Consider the following 19836-nt stretch of genomic DNA (forward strand, 5'->3'; position numbering starts at 1 on the left):
AAACCGCACTCAAGTCCTCAGACATGCAGGCCCAGTTGCACCCTGGGAAGGCAGAGAGATGCACACAGCCCACCCAGAGCAGGAGCTGGGTTTCCCGCTTGCCCGTGTCTCTGAGTTGAACGTGGAAGTGGCTCCACCACGGTTAGGGCCATGAGGCAGGTGGGCAGGCTGCTTGTCCATGAATGAGTTTTACTTGGGGCCCTTACAGAGCAGTGGGGACCGGCACATGCTGGCCTGCCTACACCCATTGGTTATGTGTCCGTATACTTACAGGCAGCAAGGAGGAATCTGTGCAGGGGGGCACTTGTTTTAGAAACTGTGCCCCACTTCCCAGGAGGAAACTAACAGTGGCAGTAGGCTTTCTGCCATCAGATGAAGAACTGGTGTCTTACTCTCACTTCAGCTCGGGCGGTGCCTCTGGTCAGTCATGTTGACAGCTCTCGCACCGAGACGGCGGTGCTCACATGTAATCCAGAAGACCCCTTCTCCCACACTTGGGCGACCTGGGAGAGAGAAGAGAAGACCCAGAAGGACGTCCACGAAGCGACGGCCACGAGATTCTTGACAGAGGAGCCGAAGACATACTTTGGAAGAAAGATGGCCCTTCACACATGGTGCTGGCAAAACTCGACATCCACACTGGGGCTGCAAGCAGGTCCCCATCTCTCACCCTGTGCAGAAAGAACTCAAAATGGACCAGAGACCTTAGTTAAGACAGAAACTTGGGAACAGCTGGAGGAAAATGTGGGTCGAAGCTTTGCCATGAATTTCCAAATAGGCATCCAGTGGCAGAGCCCCAGGCGAAGGGGTAAGCACCCAGTACTTACATGACTTAGAACCATGGTCCTCCTTATCTCGGCCTCTCAGTAGCTAGGATTATAAGCATCAGCCACCAGCACTTGGCTTCATTTATTTTTATGTGGATCCATTGGTGTCCAAAGGACAATCACATCTCACTGCATTGTGATTCGCTAAGAAACCTCTATTCCCTAAGACACCAGTTACTAACTAGGATACTCTTTGTCCTTTCACTTTGGAGCTTTTTCTGCTATTAGAGCATGCTATTAACATTCATGCACCTGACAGGAAGAGAGATTTCATCCTAAAAGCCCCATAAGATCCCCATCAGGTCCCTCATCAGACACTCTGGTCCCCAGAAGCCAGTGGGTAGCTACATTCAGAGTGATGAAGGAAACAACTGTCACCGAAGAGCCCTACAGACAGGAAGAGTGGATTGAGTAATGGAGGCATTCCAGGGGTCTCTGTCCCTTCATCCTGCTCTAACAAAATACCTTAGAATCAACAGGAATGGATTTCTCACACTTCTGCATGTTGGCAAGTCAGGGTCAAGGTGCCAGGGAAGTTCATTGTGTGGAGAGTTCAAGCTCTCCCCTGTGACGTGGCATCTTGTTGTGTGTCCTCCCAGGATGAGTGGGTGGAAGGGTTGAACCCAGCCCCTCAAGCTTTTCTCTAAAGGCACACACACTGTCCATGTGTCAGGAACCTCATGGCCTAATTATTTCCCATGACAAATATAACAGCTAGTACTAGCTGGTTGTGGCAGTTCATGCCTGTAATCCCAGCACTGGGGAGTCTGAAGCAGGAGGGTTGTGAGTTTGACACATTGAACGACCATATTTCAAAAATAAGTAAACTGTTATCATTGTGGATCAATCTCTAAAGTGCCTGCCTACCAAATGAGAAGCCCTGAGTTCAAACCCCGGTATCACCAAAAAAGGGAAATACATATATAAATGAAATTTAAATGCTAGTACATTTTTGTTTCTCTATGTTTAGGACTGATAAAAAAGTATCAGTCTGTGCCAGTTAACACACAATACATGAACATATAATTATGACATCAGCCACTGAGGGAGTGGGACTGGAGCAGCCTTTTTTATGTTACTGATTGATTTGCACTGCTATAGGTTCACATCAGAGGGGTATCACTTTTTCCTGTTAAATGGAACCCCCGTGAGTCCCTATAGAACATACACAAAAGAAAATGGGTGGAAATAAATTATTCAGTACACAAATCCACAAAAGAGGTAGAAGAACAGAAAATGAGGGACACAAAGGCCATAGGCATATGGAAAAAAACAACAAAAGGACTGAAGTCCTTCCTTAGCAGGAATTGCTTTCAATAGAAATGGAACAGACTCTACAATCAAAGGATAGAGCATGCCAACATGAACAGAACACACCTCCCTGCTTGCTATCTGCAAGAAACTTACCTCATTTTCTTTTTCTTTTTCTTTCTTCCTTCCTTCCATCCCTCCTTCCTTCCTCCCTTCTTTCTTATATATATATATATAAAACAATTATGTTTGTATATAAAATAATTATATACATACAATTGTTGAATTCTAGGGATTATACCTATGCAGGTTAGGCAAGTGCTCCACTCCTAGAGGCACACACGCCCAGCCCAAGAGACTCACATTAGATCAAAGACACAAAAAGCTCCTAAGTGAAAGGACAAAGAAATTCCATGCAAGTCATGACCCCATGTGAGCAGGGCTGGTTGAACTCATTTCACCCAAAATACACATTCAATCAAAAAAGTTTACAGGAATCAAGAAAGACACTGACTATTCACAAAAGATTCAATACAAAAAGAAGGGGAAACTTTTATACACATTACCTCACTGAAGAGTGGGCAATCCTAAATTCATGCCTGTGCAGTGCAGCGTCCTCCCTTGGCTAGGCAGAATTTAGGGTAGCCAATGGAGCAAAGTGGTTTAGACCACCAAAGCAAAAAAAGGAGGACGAAGGAAATAGAAAACAATGAAGTCTAGGTGGGTTTGTTCGTGCTCACTCATGCTGTTGTCCCAGGTACTGGAGAGGCTGAGGCAGGAGGAATATGAGTTCAAGGCCAGCCTGAACACAATTAGCATGAGACCTTTTCTGAGAAAACTAAAAGCAAAAGTACTTGAAGTGTCGCACCAGTGGGGGAGCATTTGTCCATTAAGCACAAGGCTGAGCTCAATCCCCAGTACTGCAAAAAAACAAAAACAAAATACTATGTGTCTAAGTGCATATGATGTCAGGTATGGCTGTACCGGGGTGCTGAGTGTCCATGTCAGGAATCGGGTGTCCTGACCTCATGGCCCTGCTTCACCCCTCTCTGCGCCTAGCATTCTAGTGTGGTCTCTGCCTTTAAGAGGACAAGATGACAGCAACTGTCTAAGCATCTCCCTCCCCTATGGTCCCACCACTGCAGTCTGACTTATGGAACCTGATTGGTCACCTGCCTGGATCTTAGCCAATGACAGAACAGAGAGGATGGTCTCTGCTGGTCTGTCAGGTGCCAGTCATGTGACCTCTCTCTCCAAGATCCCCTTGGTGCTCCTTCCAGGTGAGGAATCTTGTGATACCTGAGAGAGCAGAGTTAGGGATGGAGCCTCTGCCTCCTCTAAGCCTAATTTTGGGGCTATGCCTGTCCCTCCTTGTACCTTTTGTTCACAGAATTCATGGCAGCAACTCTTCCCTTCCAAGCCCTATTTTGCTGTCTGAAGGTTTGATATGGGGTTTGCTCCCAGCTTCTAGGCCAGCTACTTGTGTGATGCTCAATCTACAAACTTTAACTGTTGACTTGCTATGTGCCAGTGTGTCAGGACCTTACAAGCTGCTGGACACAGGCATCAACAAGACTGAAGATGTTCCTGTCTCCAAGGCACTGACACTCGGGCAGCTTACAGAGAAATTGGGAAGACAAAGGCAGATGGAGTAAGTTCACATGAAAAAAAAATCATGGCAGCCAGTGGGATTGTACACACTTGCAATCTCAGCACTTGGGAGGCTAAGCCAGGAGAATCGTGAGCTCAAGACCAGCCTGGGCTACATTACAAGACCCTATCTCAAAAAGGAAAAAACCATGGCTTGGCATATCTGCTTTTTTGTCCCCACTATCCCAAAATTCAAAATTATTGTCACTGTTTTCCCATTCCTTTCACTGTGTATGTGATGGGTCACTTTATTTCAGAAATTTCTATTTCTCAGTCTTAGAAACTATCCCCAAATTATTCCATTGGCGATTTTCTGTTCCTGTTCCCACCTGCTGTTCTTTTTGGAAATAATTTTATTCACTTATTGAATTGGTCCTCAAATATTCTGAAAGATTGACTCAATTTTGCTTCCAAACCATCAACTTATATTTTCCTTTATTATCTTGACTTTCTTATTAAATAATTTGTCTGAATGTTCCTTTTTTTTTTATAGTGCCCTGTTCTTGTTTCATGGATACAGGATCTCCTCTTACCTCTCTGAGAACATGATGAGAATTTTTTTTTTGAAGTACTGGGCTTTGAGCAAGGCAAGCTCTGTACCATATGAGCCACATCTCCAGACCAGAAAACAAATTCTATGTCATAAAAACTTAAAATATAATAAACATTTGGCTAGGAACTGTAGGTCAGTGGTAGAGCACTTGCCTAGGATGCATAAGGCTCTGAGTTTAAGCCCCAGCACTTCAAAAAAAAGTTGATAAAAATGAATGCAAAAACAATAATGAATTGCTTTACTGTTGTGGGAAATTACGAGCTGAGATAGGGGACTCTGAGGCAGATTAGCACAAAGCAATGTTTATTGTGCTGATGACACAGACCCAGCGGACTCATGTCCAAAGGCTGAACCCCGGGAACAAAGGGGTCTCACCTTATATTCCCTTCCAAGCAGGTTAAAAAAGCAAAAAGCAAAGCCCAACCCACGTATGGCTGCATGTGACTCCATTGGCTATTTCATTCCCCCAGTGCTATGTGACCTTCATGTTTTAATTCTTTAAGTTTTATCTCTCTGCTTTGCCATCCTCTCCCCCTGTCTCCTTAGAACACAGCCTGTCTGTTTCTCTTCTGGCCCTCCTCCCTGCCACATTACAACTTTGGGTGAGACATTTGCAAGAAGGATGCAAAATTGATGAAGGAATGTCAAACAAAATCACAATGTGGTAGCACTTCATACCTAAGAGGGAGCTATAATAAAACAAAATAATAACTGCTAGCAAGGATGTAGAGAAAGTGAAGTCCATTAGCATTGCTGCTGGGAATGTGACATGGTGCAGCCTCTTTTTGGTTCCTCAAAAAGTTAAACACAGGGCTGGAGGCATGGCTCAAGCAGTAGAGCGCCCACCTAGCAAGTGTGAAGCCCTGAGTTCAAACCTCAGTACCACCAAAAAAACAAAAGTTGAACATAGAGTAAACATATAATGCAGCAATTTACTCCTGGCTGTGTACCCAGCAGTACTGAAAACAGATTCTCAAACAAGCTCTTGATGCAAATGTTCACAACACCCTTATTCACCACGGCCAAAAGGTAAAAACACAAATGCCCATGGATGGAGTGTATAGACAAAACTGATTTCAACATACAGTGGAATATTAATCAGTCTTAAGAAAGAACGAAGCTCTGCGTTGGTGGCTCACGCCTGTAATACTAGCCACTTGGGAGGCTGAGATAGGGAGGACAATGATTCCAGGCCAGCCTGGCCAAAAAAGTTTCCAAGACCCCATCTCAATGGAAAAAAGCAAAAGGTGGATGTGGTGGCAGGAGCCTGTCATTCCAGCGACAGCAGGAGACTTAGAACACTCATGGTCCTAAGCCAAAAGGAAGAACCCTGTCACCGGAGCAAAAAGTGAAAGGAAAGTGAAGAAGTGGAAAAGAATCACATCTGCGACCTTCGTAAGCAGCAGGCCTTTATTAGGGAGAGGAGACCTGAGAGGGACCCTCAGCCAGCAGAGTAACACTCAGAGAGGGGCGAGAGCACGCCTTTCTTACAGGCTGGGGATTTTAAACATTCCGTGGTGGGAAGAGGGAGGCTGGAGGGGGATGGGTTGGGGTGGTTGGGAAAGAGGATGGGGGAGGCGTTGGACATTAGCGGGGAGGCCATTAGGGTTGAGCAGGTATGCGTGTTGTTATCTCATCTCGACATTCCAGCAGTTCCAGCATTTGCATTGTTTCAGTGTTTCCTAGCAAGTGGGAAGTCCTGAGTTCAAACCCCGGTACTGCCAAAAAGAAAAAACAAAAAAGAAGAAGAAGAAGAAGCGTTGCTACATTGTGTGCTTATAAATGTACATATTTATATACGCAAATACACTTACTGCCTCCCAGATTTTTGGTCGTTGCTTGCTCTGTGATCACAGAGTTGGTTCTTTTAAATCTTTCTCTTTTTCCAGGCGCAACAAGGTTATACCTTGTCAGGAAGGGATGCTGGGACGATATAAGAGGACGATTTTACCCTTAGTTCCCCCCTCTTCTTAGATAAGGAAACTGAGGCCCAGGAAGTTTTCCCAGTCACCCAGCAATAAGTGCCATCTGGCGCTGAAGCCTGCGTCTCCCTTAGGGCCCCAGGCCACCCACTCTCCGTACCCTTCCTAGAAGGTCTAGCTCCATCTCAGAGCCCTCGGTGTGCCCTCGTACGTGTGAAACATCGAGTATTTTAGTGAAGAGAACACAACACACTCTTTCCTTTCCTACGATATGTCAAATCTCGGTTCTAACCAAAGGGTCTTAATCTATCAGAGGACTTGGGACCAGCACGCAAACAGGCTGCTAGTTCTTGGAGCTTAAGGGAGCGAAACCAAGTGTAAAAGTGAGTGTGAGGGGCTTCCGGAGGCCATTGCTTCTAAAACAGTGCCTCTGAGCGGCTAGACGAAGTGGAGATTTCTACCACGCTCCCTAAACCTAGTGTCGCATAGCCTTTTGGGAAATAGAGTCCTCGTACTCTCCCTGGGATCAGCAGGGAGCCCGGGGACGGGACTTCCGGCGCCCTGCTGCGCATGCGCGCCTCTCTCTCTCTCTCTCTCTCTCTCTCTCTGCGTGCGCGTTCACGCATGCGCACGGCTGCTGCACTGCCCTCGCTTCCTGTCTGTCCCAGTTCACTTGCAGCCTTCGCTCCCAGACTTGGTCCTCTGGTCTGTGAGAACAGCGTTGCTAGCGGGGTTGAGGGCCGAGCGACCGGGCGGGCACTAAGCGGGTGCTACTGTGCGCGTCAAGGTCCGCGTGGGCCGGCGGAGGCGCGAAGGGGAAGCGAAGAGCCCGCGGCGGAGGACCCGGCGGGCGGCGGCGGCTGGACCGGGCCCGGCGCGCGGCATCCTCGGCGGACGCAGCCGGACGGTGAGTGCCGAGGACGGCAGAACTGGGCCCCGGGAGGGACGTTCGGCCTGAAGTTGTCCCGAAGGCCCTGGGAGCCCCAGGGCGGTGGGGAGGTCGGGACCTGCGGGCCGGGTGAGCGCGGCCTGCTGCAGCAACCGCGCGGGCACAGCGAGGGGGCAGCGCAGGTTCCGCGGCCCCGGGGACGGAGGCCCGGCGGGCTGCACGGGTCACGGCGCTCCGTGAGGGGCTGTGAGGACCGGGAATGACGTCCTGACTCCGCACCCCGACACCCCTTCCCCCAGCTGTCCCCGCTCCAGGATCCCCGGGTCTAAACGTCATGGGCACCTCTGTTCTTTGTCTGCTGACCCCCCACTCCCCCAGCTCTGTCCTGTAGAGTCACCCGGTGTAGTGCAGGAAAAGTCTCTTTTGCCTGGATCGATGGAGGAGGAAGACACTGGGCTGGGGAAGATGGGTGACTTGACCAAGGTTAAGGTCACAGGTTTGTTGGTCGCAGTGCTAACGGGACTGCAGTGTTCTGTCCGCTGTGGACCGGTTTAGTTAAGTACAGCATCAGCCAAGTTTAGGCGGGTACTTTAAAAACCAAACCATTCTTTATGCCCATTAACACCCCTACCCCCTTTTTTGTGATAGGATCTTGTTGTGTGACTGGTACTGGCCTTGAACTCATGATCTTCCAGCATCAGCTTTCCAAGTGCTGGGATTACGGTGTACACCACAATGCCCAGGCATTCATTCCATTTTTGAGAGCTCAAATTCTCAATTCCTGTGGCTTCTTTGATTTTAAGCAATTTGAAGAGCCAGTAAGCTGGGATGTGGCTCGCAGGTAAGAGTTTGAGCTGGGCATGTACAAGGCCGTGTTTCGATTCTCAACACCACAACCCAAACCAAACAATAATAAAATGAATGCACATCCCAAGAAAACTTTCGGTTTTTGTGCCTTGTGTTTAATAGTGGCAGAGCATTTGAGAAAGGGAGTCAAGGCTTATATTCAACTTTGAGTGTCTAAGCCATCCTGTATCACCTGATGATTTAGAATTTAAAAAGTGTGTGTTTCCTGACTGTCACTGGTTTTTTTCCCCTCTTGAGTTTTCAGTAGGTATACTCCGTTTGATGGTTCAGCTAGATAATTCCTGACTGAAGTGACCTGCTTCTCCTCCCTTAGGTCCACCCTCAATAGACTACAGTTTCCCAAGAGCAGCAGAAAATGAACAGATTGAAGGTGAGTGTTCCTGTTTGTGTATATTTTCTTTCCCTCTTCTTCGTAATACATTTGAGGAGGTTTATAAGGATCTGTTCTTTAAATGACAATGTAGAAATGGATAAAAGATATTATCAAGTGAAATGCAGTCAGAGAAGCAAATCAGCACTGAGAGCCTTTTGTAAGGTCTTTGGTGCAGGTGAGTGATAGTTTAGGGCTAATGAAGCTATTGCCAAGTAGCACTTTTTTTTTTTCCTTTTTTGTGGAAATGGAGTTTGAACTTAGGGCTTCAAGATTGCTAAGCAGCTCTCTACCTCTGGAGCCTCACCTCCAGCCCTTTTTGCACTGGTTATTTTGGAAATAAAGTCTTGCTTTTTGCCAGAGTGAATACTGAGATCCTCCTCTTTTAAGCTCTCTGCTGTTTTTTTTTTTTTTTCCAAACTCCCCCATCTCTACCCAGCTGACCTTGAACTACAATTTTTCCAATCTTAGCTTCCGGAGTAGCTAGGATTACAGGTGTGCATCCCCAATGCCTGGCTTGATAGGCTAGATAGTCATAGAAAAAGGAAAGTAACATCCATTACATCATCAGTGAAAATGAAGACATTACAAGACACCATTGTTGTTACCTGTGAGTTTTAAAGATTTTTCTTTGTTAAAGTAGGTATAATTGCAGATAGCTTTCCTAATAAACTATTGTGGTGCATGACTTCTCTTTGTCTTTGTTTTTTGTTTGTTTTGTGGACCAAATTGTTTAATCCAGGGATGAAATCAGGATCATGGGGGCATGACCTGATCATCCTTTACTGACCTGCTTCTCCTCCCCTGGGTCCATATTTCTGTCTGTTTGGGTTGGACAGCAAACAATGCAAGAATATTCACTAACAAAGATTTCTTCACTTCCTATTCACATTCATTTCTCAGTATTTTGGTTACATCTTTACCACTTTCCTGAATCTGTAGGTAAAGAATACCAATGACTTAATAACAGGCAAATCCAGTGTACATTTTCCAGTCCTTGCCTCATACGGCCCTTCATCTGCTTTGACATTTGTTGCTCCCAAAGTCGTACTTCCTTCATGGCATCTCTCCTTTTACTCTGGGCATCTCTCCTTTTACTCCGGGGGTAGGGGTGGGGAGCTTAAAAAACTCATCTGGGGACTGGGGATATAGCTTAGTGTTAGAGAGCACTTGCCTACCCTGTCTGCACGTCTGAGTTCATCCTCAGTACTGGGGGGAAAAAAAAAGACAGACACAAAAAAATATGTATTTCTGTATTTGTCTGTAAGTGATAGCCAGTCTTTCTTTAACAGAGTGGAGACTACCCACAATGCCATTCTTTTTGAATATATAATGTCTGGTGTTTCGGTTTTCTAGAAAAGTTTTGGTATGTTTTCTCTCAGTATACGGTGACATCCACACGCTGCAGTTGGAAGATAAATGTTTTATTGATAGTTCCCCTAATATGTCTCTTTCTGCTGTTTATTGTTTGAAGAAACTAATTTGTTTATCCTCAGTTTCTCAGTTTGGAAAGTGTTGTCATAGTGTTACCTTTAGCGAATTTTTTTAATTCCTTTTATGCCTTGAACACTTGGTAGCTTGATCTGGAAGTCTGATCAGGTCGATTAAGTTCACTTCTTTTGTCAGGACTGTTTTTCATGGCATTGCTTCCTTTCTTGCGGGGTCTCTGTCACCCTCCTGGCTCTGCTTTTGTGAGGTGAGCGTCTTCTGCTTGATGATCATTGCCACAGTCTATGGATTCCCTTGGGAGGCAGAATGGCAGTCCACTAATTCTACCCTTTCTTCCTCATTTACAAGCTAGAGTACTTATCTGAAACTCAGCTTCACTTCATTTTTGTTGTATATTGGAAGACAGGAAGATAGTTTTCAAAATTTTGAGTAGCAATTTTGTTTTTTTGGCTGGTTATCATGAGGCCATGGGTTTAAAAATGTTTCATGTTGGCTGGACACAGTGACTCATTTCTGTAATCCCAGCTACTCCAGAGGCAGAGTGGAGTATCCCAGGCCAAAAAAAAAAAAAGTTACTGCAACCCCACCTCAACGTCAAGCCAGGCATGGTGGTGGTACACACCTTAGATCTCAGCTACCAACAGACAGAAGTAGGAGGACTGGTCCAAGGCTGCCCCAGTCAAAAACGAGACTCTATCCAAAAAATAACTCAAGCCAAACAGGGCAGGGAGTGTGCCTCAGGTGGTACAGAGCCCCTGCCTGGCAAGTGTGAGGCTCTCACATGCTAGGCAAGTGCTCCACCAAATTTCAAGTAGCTCAGGTGACGTGAAGTTGCAGATCACTTGGATATTTAAGTGGTTCCATCTGCGGGCAGGGAAGACCCCTTTAAGTTGATTTCCAAGTCCTTTTGAAATACCTCATATATTTGATAGCATTTGTTTGTAATCAGTATTTTATGTAGAAATAATTTGAGATTTACAGAAGAGTTGCAAAGAAATCACATTCTTTTTGCTCAGAAACTTCAGTTCTTAACATTTTACCACATTTGCCTCTGTGTGTGTGTCCATACACATTTATGCATGCACATATTTCCTGTACCATTTGAAAGAGGGTGCCACGTGTCGTGCCTCTTTGCCATGTAATGCTTCAGATTATCCCTCCTATAGGCAAGGACATTCCCTTACGTATCAATGGCACAATTAGAGAATTCTAATTGTACTTCATTTAAAGTACAGTTCATTTTCCAATTTTGCTAGTTTCCCAGTATTTTCCTTTATGGCAGTCATTATTTCTGGTAGAAGAGTCAGTCCAGGATTATGAACTGCACTTAGCTTTCATGCTTTTTTAAGGCTATTTAATGTGGAGTAGTTTCTCAGTGTCATTATACTATTGGAAGAATTATAGGCCAGTTATTTTATTAAAAAGTCTTTGAGATTAGGTTTCCCTGATGTTTGCTCACGCTTTGCATTTAGATTGTGAATTTCTGGCTGAACACTACATGAAAACTTAGATTTCTGGATTAGAGTAGGATCTGCACACTAGAGAAGACGAATGTCCTGCTCCTGTGGGGTGGAGTGTGTGTGAGCGCTGATGACATCAGATTGATGAAATCGGCTGCATTGTCCATGTGTTCTCTGTCTTTGCTGACTTTCTGCTACTTGTGAAGGGCGGATGAAATCTTCTGCAGTTACTTTGTTGCTTTCTTTGGAATTCTGTCAGTTTTTGCTTCCTATATTTATTACTTGGATAAACCTTCAAGATTATGTCTGCCTAGAGTGCACAAGGCCCAGGGTTTAATGTCCAGCACTGCATTTAAAGAAAAAAGATTTTAATGTTTTTCTCAATTACCACTTTGCTGTTGAAAAAAGCCACTGAGTCCTTTTTGAGTGATGTGGGCATAGTACATCTTACTTTACCTTCTGCTGTTAGTGTGTTTGCGTCTTTGCATTGAGCACGCTTTTCTTATAGGTAATGTACAGCTGGGCCTTGCGCTTTGTTTTTATCTACTCTGACAATTTCTGCCTTTTGGTTGGGGATGCTTAGACCACTGCTGTACAATGTGTTTGTTACTGTATCTGGTGAGGTTAGAGTCTGTTCTGTTTCTATTTGTCCCATATTTCTTCTAAGTCTTCCTTCCTTTTGTTTTTTGTGTTTTGTCTTGCTGCAGGTGCTGGGGATTGAAGCCAGGGCTTCATACATGCTAGGCAAGCCCTCTACCACTGACCAAACTCCCAGACCCTTGATTTATGTTTCTTATTATGCCATCTTACGTCCTCTGTTGGGCCTTTAACTATAACACTACTTTCTACTCTGCTAGGTGTTTGGGATTTATAGTATGCAACTTTAATGTATCATAGTTTACCTTCCAGAAATACACTGCTTTACATAAGAGCTCACAACAGGTACTTCCATGTCTCCTCCCTTTGGTCATTACACTATTGCTGAATAATGATCTTTTAAGGAGTTTTACCTAATGAGAGAATTCACAGCTACCATTTCTAGTCCTCTTTGTTCCTTTGTATAGAACCAGGTTTAATTTGCTATCATTCACTCCTCTCTGAAGACTTTTAACATTTCTAATTGGTGAGGAAATCTTTCAGCTCCTCTGTCAGAAATATCCTCATTTTTCCTTTGCTTTAGTGGGGATTTTTGCTGGAGTTTTTCCCCAAATGCTTTAAATGTATTCCTCCCCCGCTTCTCAGTTGTAGTGTTTCCAAAAGAAATCTGATCTCACCTGTCTTTGTTCCTCTGTATATAATATGTTCCCTCTTTTTTCATTGCTGTTTTTCAACTTTTCTGTTTCTCACTGGTTTGGAACAGTTTTCTTGTGATGTGTCGTAGTGTCACCTTCTTCAATTTTCTTTGTTTGGGGAGTGTTGAACTTCTTGGATTTTTGCATTTGTGGTTTTCATCAATATTGGGGGAATTCTCCTCCTCATTACTTCCCCACCTTCCTTTGCTGGTTGAAATTGTCCCACAAACCCCCTCTCCCCCCAAATATTCTTGATTTCAATTTTCCTGTCGGTTTCATTTTATACAGCCTCAATAACTCTGTTTTCATGTTTTGTTTTATTTATCCCTGAAATGCCATTGATCTTGTCCAGTGTAATTTTCACCTCAGATTTTATACTTTTCACCAGTAACAGTTCTGTTTGGGTCTCTACTCAAGTTTTTGAACATGTGGAATACAATTATAAACTGTTCTGGTGTTCTCTACTAGTTATAACATCTCAGCCATTTCTGAGCTAGTCTTTATTCACTGGTTTCTTCCTCATAGCTTATATTTTTCCTGCCTATTTCTCCCACTCTCACCTCCTTCTCCTAAGCTCTGCCCCTTCTCCCCTGTTCCACAGTCTGGAGAGGTCCTTGTTTCCACCTCTGATGGGTCACCGTCCTTCACTGCATAGGGACCAGTGTCTTGAGAACCATTGCTTCTGTGTGTGGGAGGGTTGCAGGAGGAGGGTAAATCCAGTCCATTAGTTCATCACCACTAAAAGCACATGTCTTAATGTTTGAGTCATAGTTAGAAAGCCTTACCCCACATGGAGGTTACAGAGAAATCCACCTGGTTCCTTCTTTTCTTGTAAGGTTTCATTTTGACATTTAGATCACTGACCCAGTTGGAGTTGGAGTTTATTCTTCTATGGTGTGAGGTATGGATGCAGTTTGATCCATGTCCAAGTGGTTAGCATTTGCTTTAACAAATTTGTATTAATCAGTCTTGTGTGACTGCAATGAAACGCCAGAGGCAGCTCACTTGTAAAGAAAAAAGGTTGCTTATCTCACCAGTTTGAAGGTTCATGGGTGTGATGAGGCTACAGCTCCATTTTGGGCTGTGTCACATCACAGTTGAGCTATGTGTTTAGGAGCTCACATTACCAAATAGGAAAGTCAGAGTCTGGTGTCCCTCAGTCCCTTCTGAGGGCACAGCCTCTGAGCTAAGGACCTCTCATTAGGTCCCACCTCCCCAAAGTTCTACCACCCCCTAACAGTGCCACCTGGGGATCAAGCGTTTAATCACAGTGCACTCTTGGGGGACACTTAGGCCACACCCAAACCATAGCACAAATGATTGGGACATTCCTGTTATCACCTAATCAGAAAAGTCTTTCTAGATTCACTTTTCTTTTTCTGCTCTTTCGGGTTTTTTTGTTGTTTGTTTGTTTTCATTGGTTTGGTGGGGGAAGTTGGGGTGTTTTTGTTTTGGTTTTGGTGCTGGATTTTGAATCTAGGGCTTTGTGCATGTTAAGCATGTGCTCTGCCCCTGAGCTACACTTCCAGCCCTACCAAGCTGTTTTAATCATAGAGGCCATGTTTAAAACCTAGTACTGTTAGGCCCCTTTCATAGCTTGTTTTCCATTTACAATTTTCCTGGCTGTTCTCCATTCCTCCCTTCCCAGTATGGACTTCTGTGTCATCTGGAACAAATTCTGGACCTTGTGTCTTTGCAGGAGTAAGCTTGTTGTTTTTGTTAGGATCATATTTCCATAAAGTAACTTAGGGTAACTGACACCTTTATGTTATTAAGTTGACCTGTCCAAGAGTAAGGAATATTCCATTTGTTCCTCTCTGCCTGCATACCTTTCAGGAGTAAAGATATCCTAGTAGAAACACCCTGTGTGCATTTGGGTTGCATCTTCTTACTCTATGAGAGCAGGGCTGTTGATTTGCGTGTTACCTGCACTGTGACATGACAGTTGTTTTATGGATTTGGTCTCATCGTCAGTTCTCTGAGTTTTAATGTCATCTGCAAATGAGAGTCATTTCTCCTTGGTTTCATTCCTTTAGCTGTTTCCTCCCGTTGGAGGAAATGAGTGTTTTACCTCGCTCCTGATTTTAGTGAGAGTGTGCGTCTTTTCTCCACTGAGGAAAATCCCGACTTCAGTATTCATTTCCATTTCTTATTTTCTGAGAAAGTTCCTGAGTTACTATTCTGTGTCCCCTTTGTTAAACAAGATTCTTATGTGAGGATTTTTTTTTTTTAAACAATCCAGTCTCTAAGTTCTAAGCATTCTTTGCCCAATGCTCTTGTTTTAATTATTTAAAAATATGGGTCAGGAGACATAATTTGAGTTCTGCTTCCTGTATGAATTTGGTTCCACTGGTGTTGATCACTCATATTGATGCTGCTCTTTCATTCATGCTCTTTTCCTCAGTTCGCCAGTGAGTCTTGCTTTTCTTTTGCCGTTTGTAGCGAAGAGCAGCCAGTGTGAATGTGCTCCAGTGATTACCCCAACTGATGCCTGGTTCATTTCTGGAGACCATGGCTGCGGAGTATGAGAGCTGTCTGGGAGGCCACCTTGTTAGATGGCCATCACTTCATTTTCCTAGAAGAGGAAAAGCAGCAGCCAAGTCAATCTGTTCAAATTGCTTTCCGTTAACAAGGGTTTTCTACATTTGCTGTATGGGAAGATCCACGTACAGTGTGGCTAGGGATAAATAAATACTCTGGTTTGCTGAGACAGCCCTGGACTGCACCTGCATTCCTGGTGTCCCACCCAGAGGTTTCTCTTTGGACAGTGCATACATGGTCGCCCTGATAATGGACTCTATGACATCTGGCTGCCAGAGGTTTCTCTTGCAGACTCAGCACTTGTCCTGCTGCTCTGTAAACTGACCCCAGGTACCAAGCAAACTGCTCGGGTCCTGTGGCTCATTTTCCTGTCATCAATCTCTGTTCCTACTGGAGCCCCAGCCTGTTAATTGGCCTCAAGTCTTCAAGGGCTCTACTGGAGACTGCCCACTTTGCTACAGGCAGCCTGGATACAGTGTGTGTCCCAAGGCTCTGATTTCTTGGGTCTCCTTCTTGTCTCTGTACATCAAGGATATGCATGAGACACTGCTGGTGGAAGAACTTCTGTGTTCCGGTACTCTTAGTAGAATGGAACTAATTTTTTTTGTTGAGTTGGACTTATTTTCAAGGCGGGAAAATAATTGTGTATGTTTGATTTACTCTCTTGAGTTAGAATTAATTGTTATTACTGTTATTGTCAGAAGCTGACTTTGGGAATGTGCCTTCTTGGCATCTTTTGACCTGTTCTTCTTCGCTAAACACTTAAATATTGATGCTACTTCACTGGTACTTTTTATACCTCATCATCACCTTTCTTCCTTAATCCTGTAGAATACACAGTTCACCTTTCAGGACTTTAAATTAATTGGATCTGTGAAGCCTAATTGGAACATAGAGTTGAAGTAGTTTGGGTTGTGTTTGTTAATCTTCTTCGTATATCACGCTAATAACAACTTCAGGTGTTCATTCAAACTATATATTGCTGCAAGAATAAAATGTTTGAGATATGATGCTTGAGCTGGGCTGGGGGGGGGTGGCTCAAGTGGAAGAGCACCTGCCTCCAAGCACAAAGCACTGATGTCTTCAACCCCCAGTACCCCCTCAAAAAGAAGATGTTGCCAGGTGCCAGTTGCTCACACCTGTAATCCTAGCTACTCAGGAGGCAGAGATCAGAAGGATTGTGGTTTGAAACCAGCCTGGGCAAGTAGTTCATGAGACCCTATCTCAAAAAACCTTATCACAGAAAAAATAGGTTTGTTGGAGTGCTCAGTGTGTAGGCCCTGAATTCAAATCCCAATACCACAAAAAATAAATAAATAAAGATGTTAAGCTGAAACTCTAAGTAAAAAAAAAAAAAAAAAACTTAGCAATGCGGTTAACCAGAGGTAACTGGCTATGCAAATAAAAGAGGCAAAAAGGATCTGAGAGCTGAAACTGGGTGAGAGCACCAGGATAGTGATGAGAAGGAAAGAGACAAAGCCTTAGTCGAGTGCTGAGGACCATGAAGGGATCTGAAAGGGGAGGGAATGGCCAGCAAAGAAGACCCAAGAAAGTGACAAGGAGTAAAACACATGTATTTGTTTATATGTGTCTCCTCGTTAGGCTGTCACTGTCTTGAGAATGGGAGTGGGGTTTTACTTGTATCCCCAAAACTCACATAGTCTAGTTGCAAAATGGGAACTCAGTTGTGTTTTGATTTTAATTTTTGTTTCTTACATATTGAAAACCTCAAAGGTAGTCAAGCTCCAATATCGTTTAAGTTGTTCAGTGTTCACAGTTAACTGTACCAGTGAACTTGAGAAAATCTTGTCTCCAGTGCCTTTTTCATGTCACTCAACTCTGTGCTGCCGTTGCAGGAACCGGTGTCCTTCAAGGGCGTGGCTGTGGACTTCACCCAGGAGGAGTGGCAGCAGCTGGACGCTGACGAGAAGACCACGTACAGGGACGTGATGCTGGAGAACTACAGCAACCTCGTCTCCGTGGGTGAGGCCGCTTGCTATCTAAACACTTGAAATTTAGACTCTTCTTGAGTTTGAGGAAACAAATGGTAAGCTCTTTTTAGTTCCTTTTGGGCAGAGGTCAAGTTTTGTATTTTTACCTCTCCATTGGAAGGTTCTGATTTTGATAAGTAAAAAATGGGGTCTTTATTGTATAGCATGGGTGGCAGCATCTTCTGCAGTCGATTTCTGAAGTCAGCCAGCTAGTCCAAGTACCTCTGCATTTCTTGTTAACAGGGTACGATGTTACCAAACCAAATGTGATCGTTAGGTTGGAGCAGGGAGAAGAGCCATGGATGATAGAAGGTGACTTGTCCTCTCACAGTTGTCCAGGTGAGTGAGTAGAATGTCAAATTTTAGAAAATGGTCATCCCAGTTGTAGGGCAGCTTTAGGAACTTGATGCTTAAGGCTTTACACCAGATGCAACATAGGAGTATGGAAACTCTTGTTTGTCTTCAGAAAAAGTATTGTGATAGGGACGTGACCAGTTGGGGAAATTGTAGTCATCACATTGAAAGGAAATTTATAATTAAACATAATGAGCATTGACTTTGTATCATAAACTCTTCTAAGCCCTGGTTGTGAGGTCTCTCTAAATGGTAGGAAATTTACAGCAGTGTAGAGAGACAAAGATGTGGGAAGAATCTAGGGTGGTCATCTTGGTATGCAGTGATGTCTTGCCATTTAATATAAATTTTGATGCATTTCTCCCAGACGTAGTCCATACTTAATATTAAGTTACCTTTGCACATGTGCCCAGTAATTATTCTCCCACTGACCCTTTTCCTCCAAATCATCCCACTTCTTCCTGGATCAGCACCCTTTCAATGACTTTACACTCTGCTCATAATTTCTTGGGTTTTTTTTCACCTTTCCTACCAAAGATTGACTATTTGTAAAGTAACAAAGGTGCTTATGTTCAGTGTGGATTTACTCACTTTTTCCACTACTACTGAGTTCCTGCCCACCCTCCTCCTTCCACACATCTCCCCACCCATGTATGTGTGCATGTGTGCAAAAAAAAAATCAAAGGAAAGCAAGCCCTATACACTCATAATTAGTTTTATTTGTGGACAGTGGTCCTAAGTGAGAATCAGTCCCACAAATGAAATATGTAGATACCACTCCCATTCGGTAGCTTGTGTGTTCAAATTGACAAGGTTTATTTAATTGTGCTTCTTTTCAGGAGAAGTCTGCAAAGCTGGTGACCTAGTAGAGGACATTGAAGGCAAGCATTTGAGGCAAGCTGTCGACATCAACAACCAAGACCTGCTGGAAGACAGAGGGTGTGCATTTGAAAAAATGTGCAATGTAGAATCTCTCCTTGTTTCACCAAGCATGATAGCTCACAGTTGTGTCTCCTGTGGAAAGAATTTAGAATCTATTTCAGAATTAATTAGTAGTGATGGAAGCTATGCAACAAAGAGATTTGGAGAGTGCATTGAATGTGGAAAAACATACGGAGAGACACCCTATGAGTTTAATCAAAATAGGGATGTCTGTTCTCAAAGTGAGGAAAGTGTTCTCCGGGAAAGAGCATCTGGGATTTCATAAGAAAAGAAATCTGTCGGAAGGCTAAGAGGGATGAAGAGGAGTCAGTGGCATGGAGTGGTCAGGCAAGGGGGTTTCAGGATTTCCTAAGCAGACATCAAATCGCCCTGGGCACACTGCAAGGACACAGAGGTACCTTTACTCAGCCCGAGGACATTAGGATGCTTGCTCTGCAGACTGCTAGGGCAGGTGGGTGCAGTCTCCCCCCATATCCTCAGCTCTGGTACATAACACTGGATCTGGAAAGAAAAAGGCTCCCTGAACCAGTGCTGCTCCCCATGGAGACCTCTCCCCATGTCCAGCTTCCGCTTTTTTCTACTCCCCACACCCCTCCTTTCCACACCCCTTCCCTTCTCTCTCTAATCCAGCCCCATGTACCCAAGATCCCCACCTGCTGCCGTTCCTCTGGGGAAACTGAGTCTTTCAGCCCATGGACCTGGATCAACTCAACTACCAATTTGTGGAACAGGGGCCCAACCCATACCTGTTAGCATACACGAAGGAAATCGTGTCTGGTTTGCACCTGGTTGTCCTCCTCCATGACATTGGCCGGGGAGCTGGGGAGATAAATCAGGGCAGTTGTCAGAGGAACAGCCAGGGAGCAGCTGCACCCGGGGACAGGGATGGTGCAGCAGAAAAGCCCCGGGGATCTTCATAGAGAAGGCTGGGTGGTAGAGAGGCCCGGGGGTATCAGAACATGTGAGCAGAGAGGGTCACAGAGTGCAGGCCCTGGACTCAGCGCCCAGTCCATCCATGAGAACTGTGTGGACTGGGGTCATCCAGCAGAGCCTGTCGGCAGAACGCCATGCCAGGATAGGGTGCCATGTCAGGAACAGACTCGGGGCAGCAACCTTTCCAAGCTCAGCTGAGTGCTGCCTAGGACAGGCTGGGGTCCTCACCCTGGGCTGACAGTCGGAAGGCCACCTGGAGGTGAGGGGTGGGAACTAGTTTACTGAGAAACTGAAATGGGGCTCGTTTTCCTTGGCATGGGGCTGAAGCCTCTCCTGTAGGAATTCAGACATTGTCAGAGGGATACTGCCTTTCTGTCCCAGAGTTGGCGACGGGACGGTGATGGAAGGAGTCCTTGCCAGCACCTGCCGGAGGAAGGCTCTCCTAAAACTAAAATTTGCTTGGCACCCCCCAGCTCTACAAAGTAAGAAGTCGTGAAAGCTTTTGGACCTTGGATAATATCACAGCGCTGGCCCCTAGGGTGACG

The 19836-nt window shown here is 44.8% G+C and overlaps 1 protein-coding gene and 1 long non-coding RNA gene across 4 annotated transcripts; one reads left to right on the plus strand and one right to left on the minus strand.

Annotated features, from left to right (window-relative positions):
* Positions 1-5677: 5677 nt before the first annotated feature.
* On the minus strand, positions 5678-6709 carry LOC141423838 (uncharacterized). The gene is made up of 2 exons (XR_012448614.1): positions 6096-6709; positions 5678-5999 (listed from the first exon to the last, which is right to left on the minus strand). It is a non-coding gene; the product is annotated as an uncharacterized lncRNA (long non-coding RNA).
* A 96-nt stretch (positions 6710-6805) lies between these two features.
* Positions 6806-19142, plus strand: LOC141423979 (RB-associated KRAB zinc finger protein-like). 3 transcript variants are annotated; one of them, XR_012448748.1, is made up of 5 exons: positions 6806-7110; positions 8273-8329; positions 16928-17118; positions 17306-17401; positions 18256-19142. XR_012448748.1 is itself a non-coding variant. In XM_074075507.1 (5 exons), exons 2-5 carry the CDS (start codon positions 8315-8317, stop codon positions 18621-18623), a joined length of 606 nt encoding a protein of 201 aa, XP_073931608.1. In that variant the 5' UTR covers positions 6837-7110; positions 8273-8314; the 3' UTR covers positions 18624-19142. The 3 variants fall into 3 exon arrangements, 1 of the variants encoding a protein (XP_073931608.1); XR_012448749.1 differs by having other exon boundaries at positions 16928-17054; positions 17340-17401; XM_074075507.1 differs by having other exon boundaries at positions 6837-7110; positions 16928-17054.
* Positions 19143-19836: the final 694 nt, after the last annotated feature.

The sequence above is a fragment of the Castor canadensis genome, chromosome 6 (assembly GCF_047511655.1).
Source record: "Castor canadensis chromosome 6, mCasCan1.hap1v2, whole genome shotgun sequence".
NCBI classification, from domain to species: Eukaryota; Metazoa; Chordata; class Mammalia; order Rodentia; family Castoridae; genus Castor; species Castor canadensis.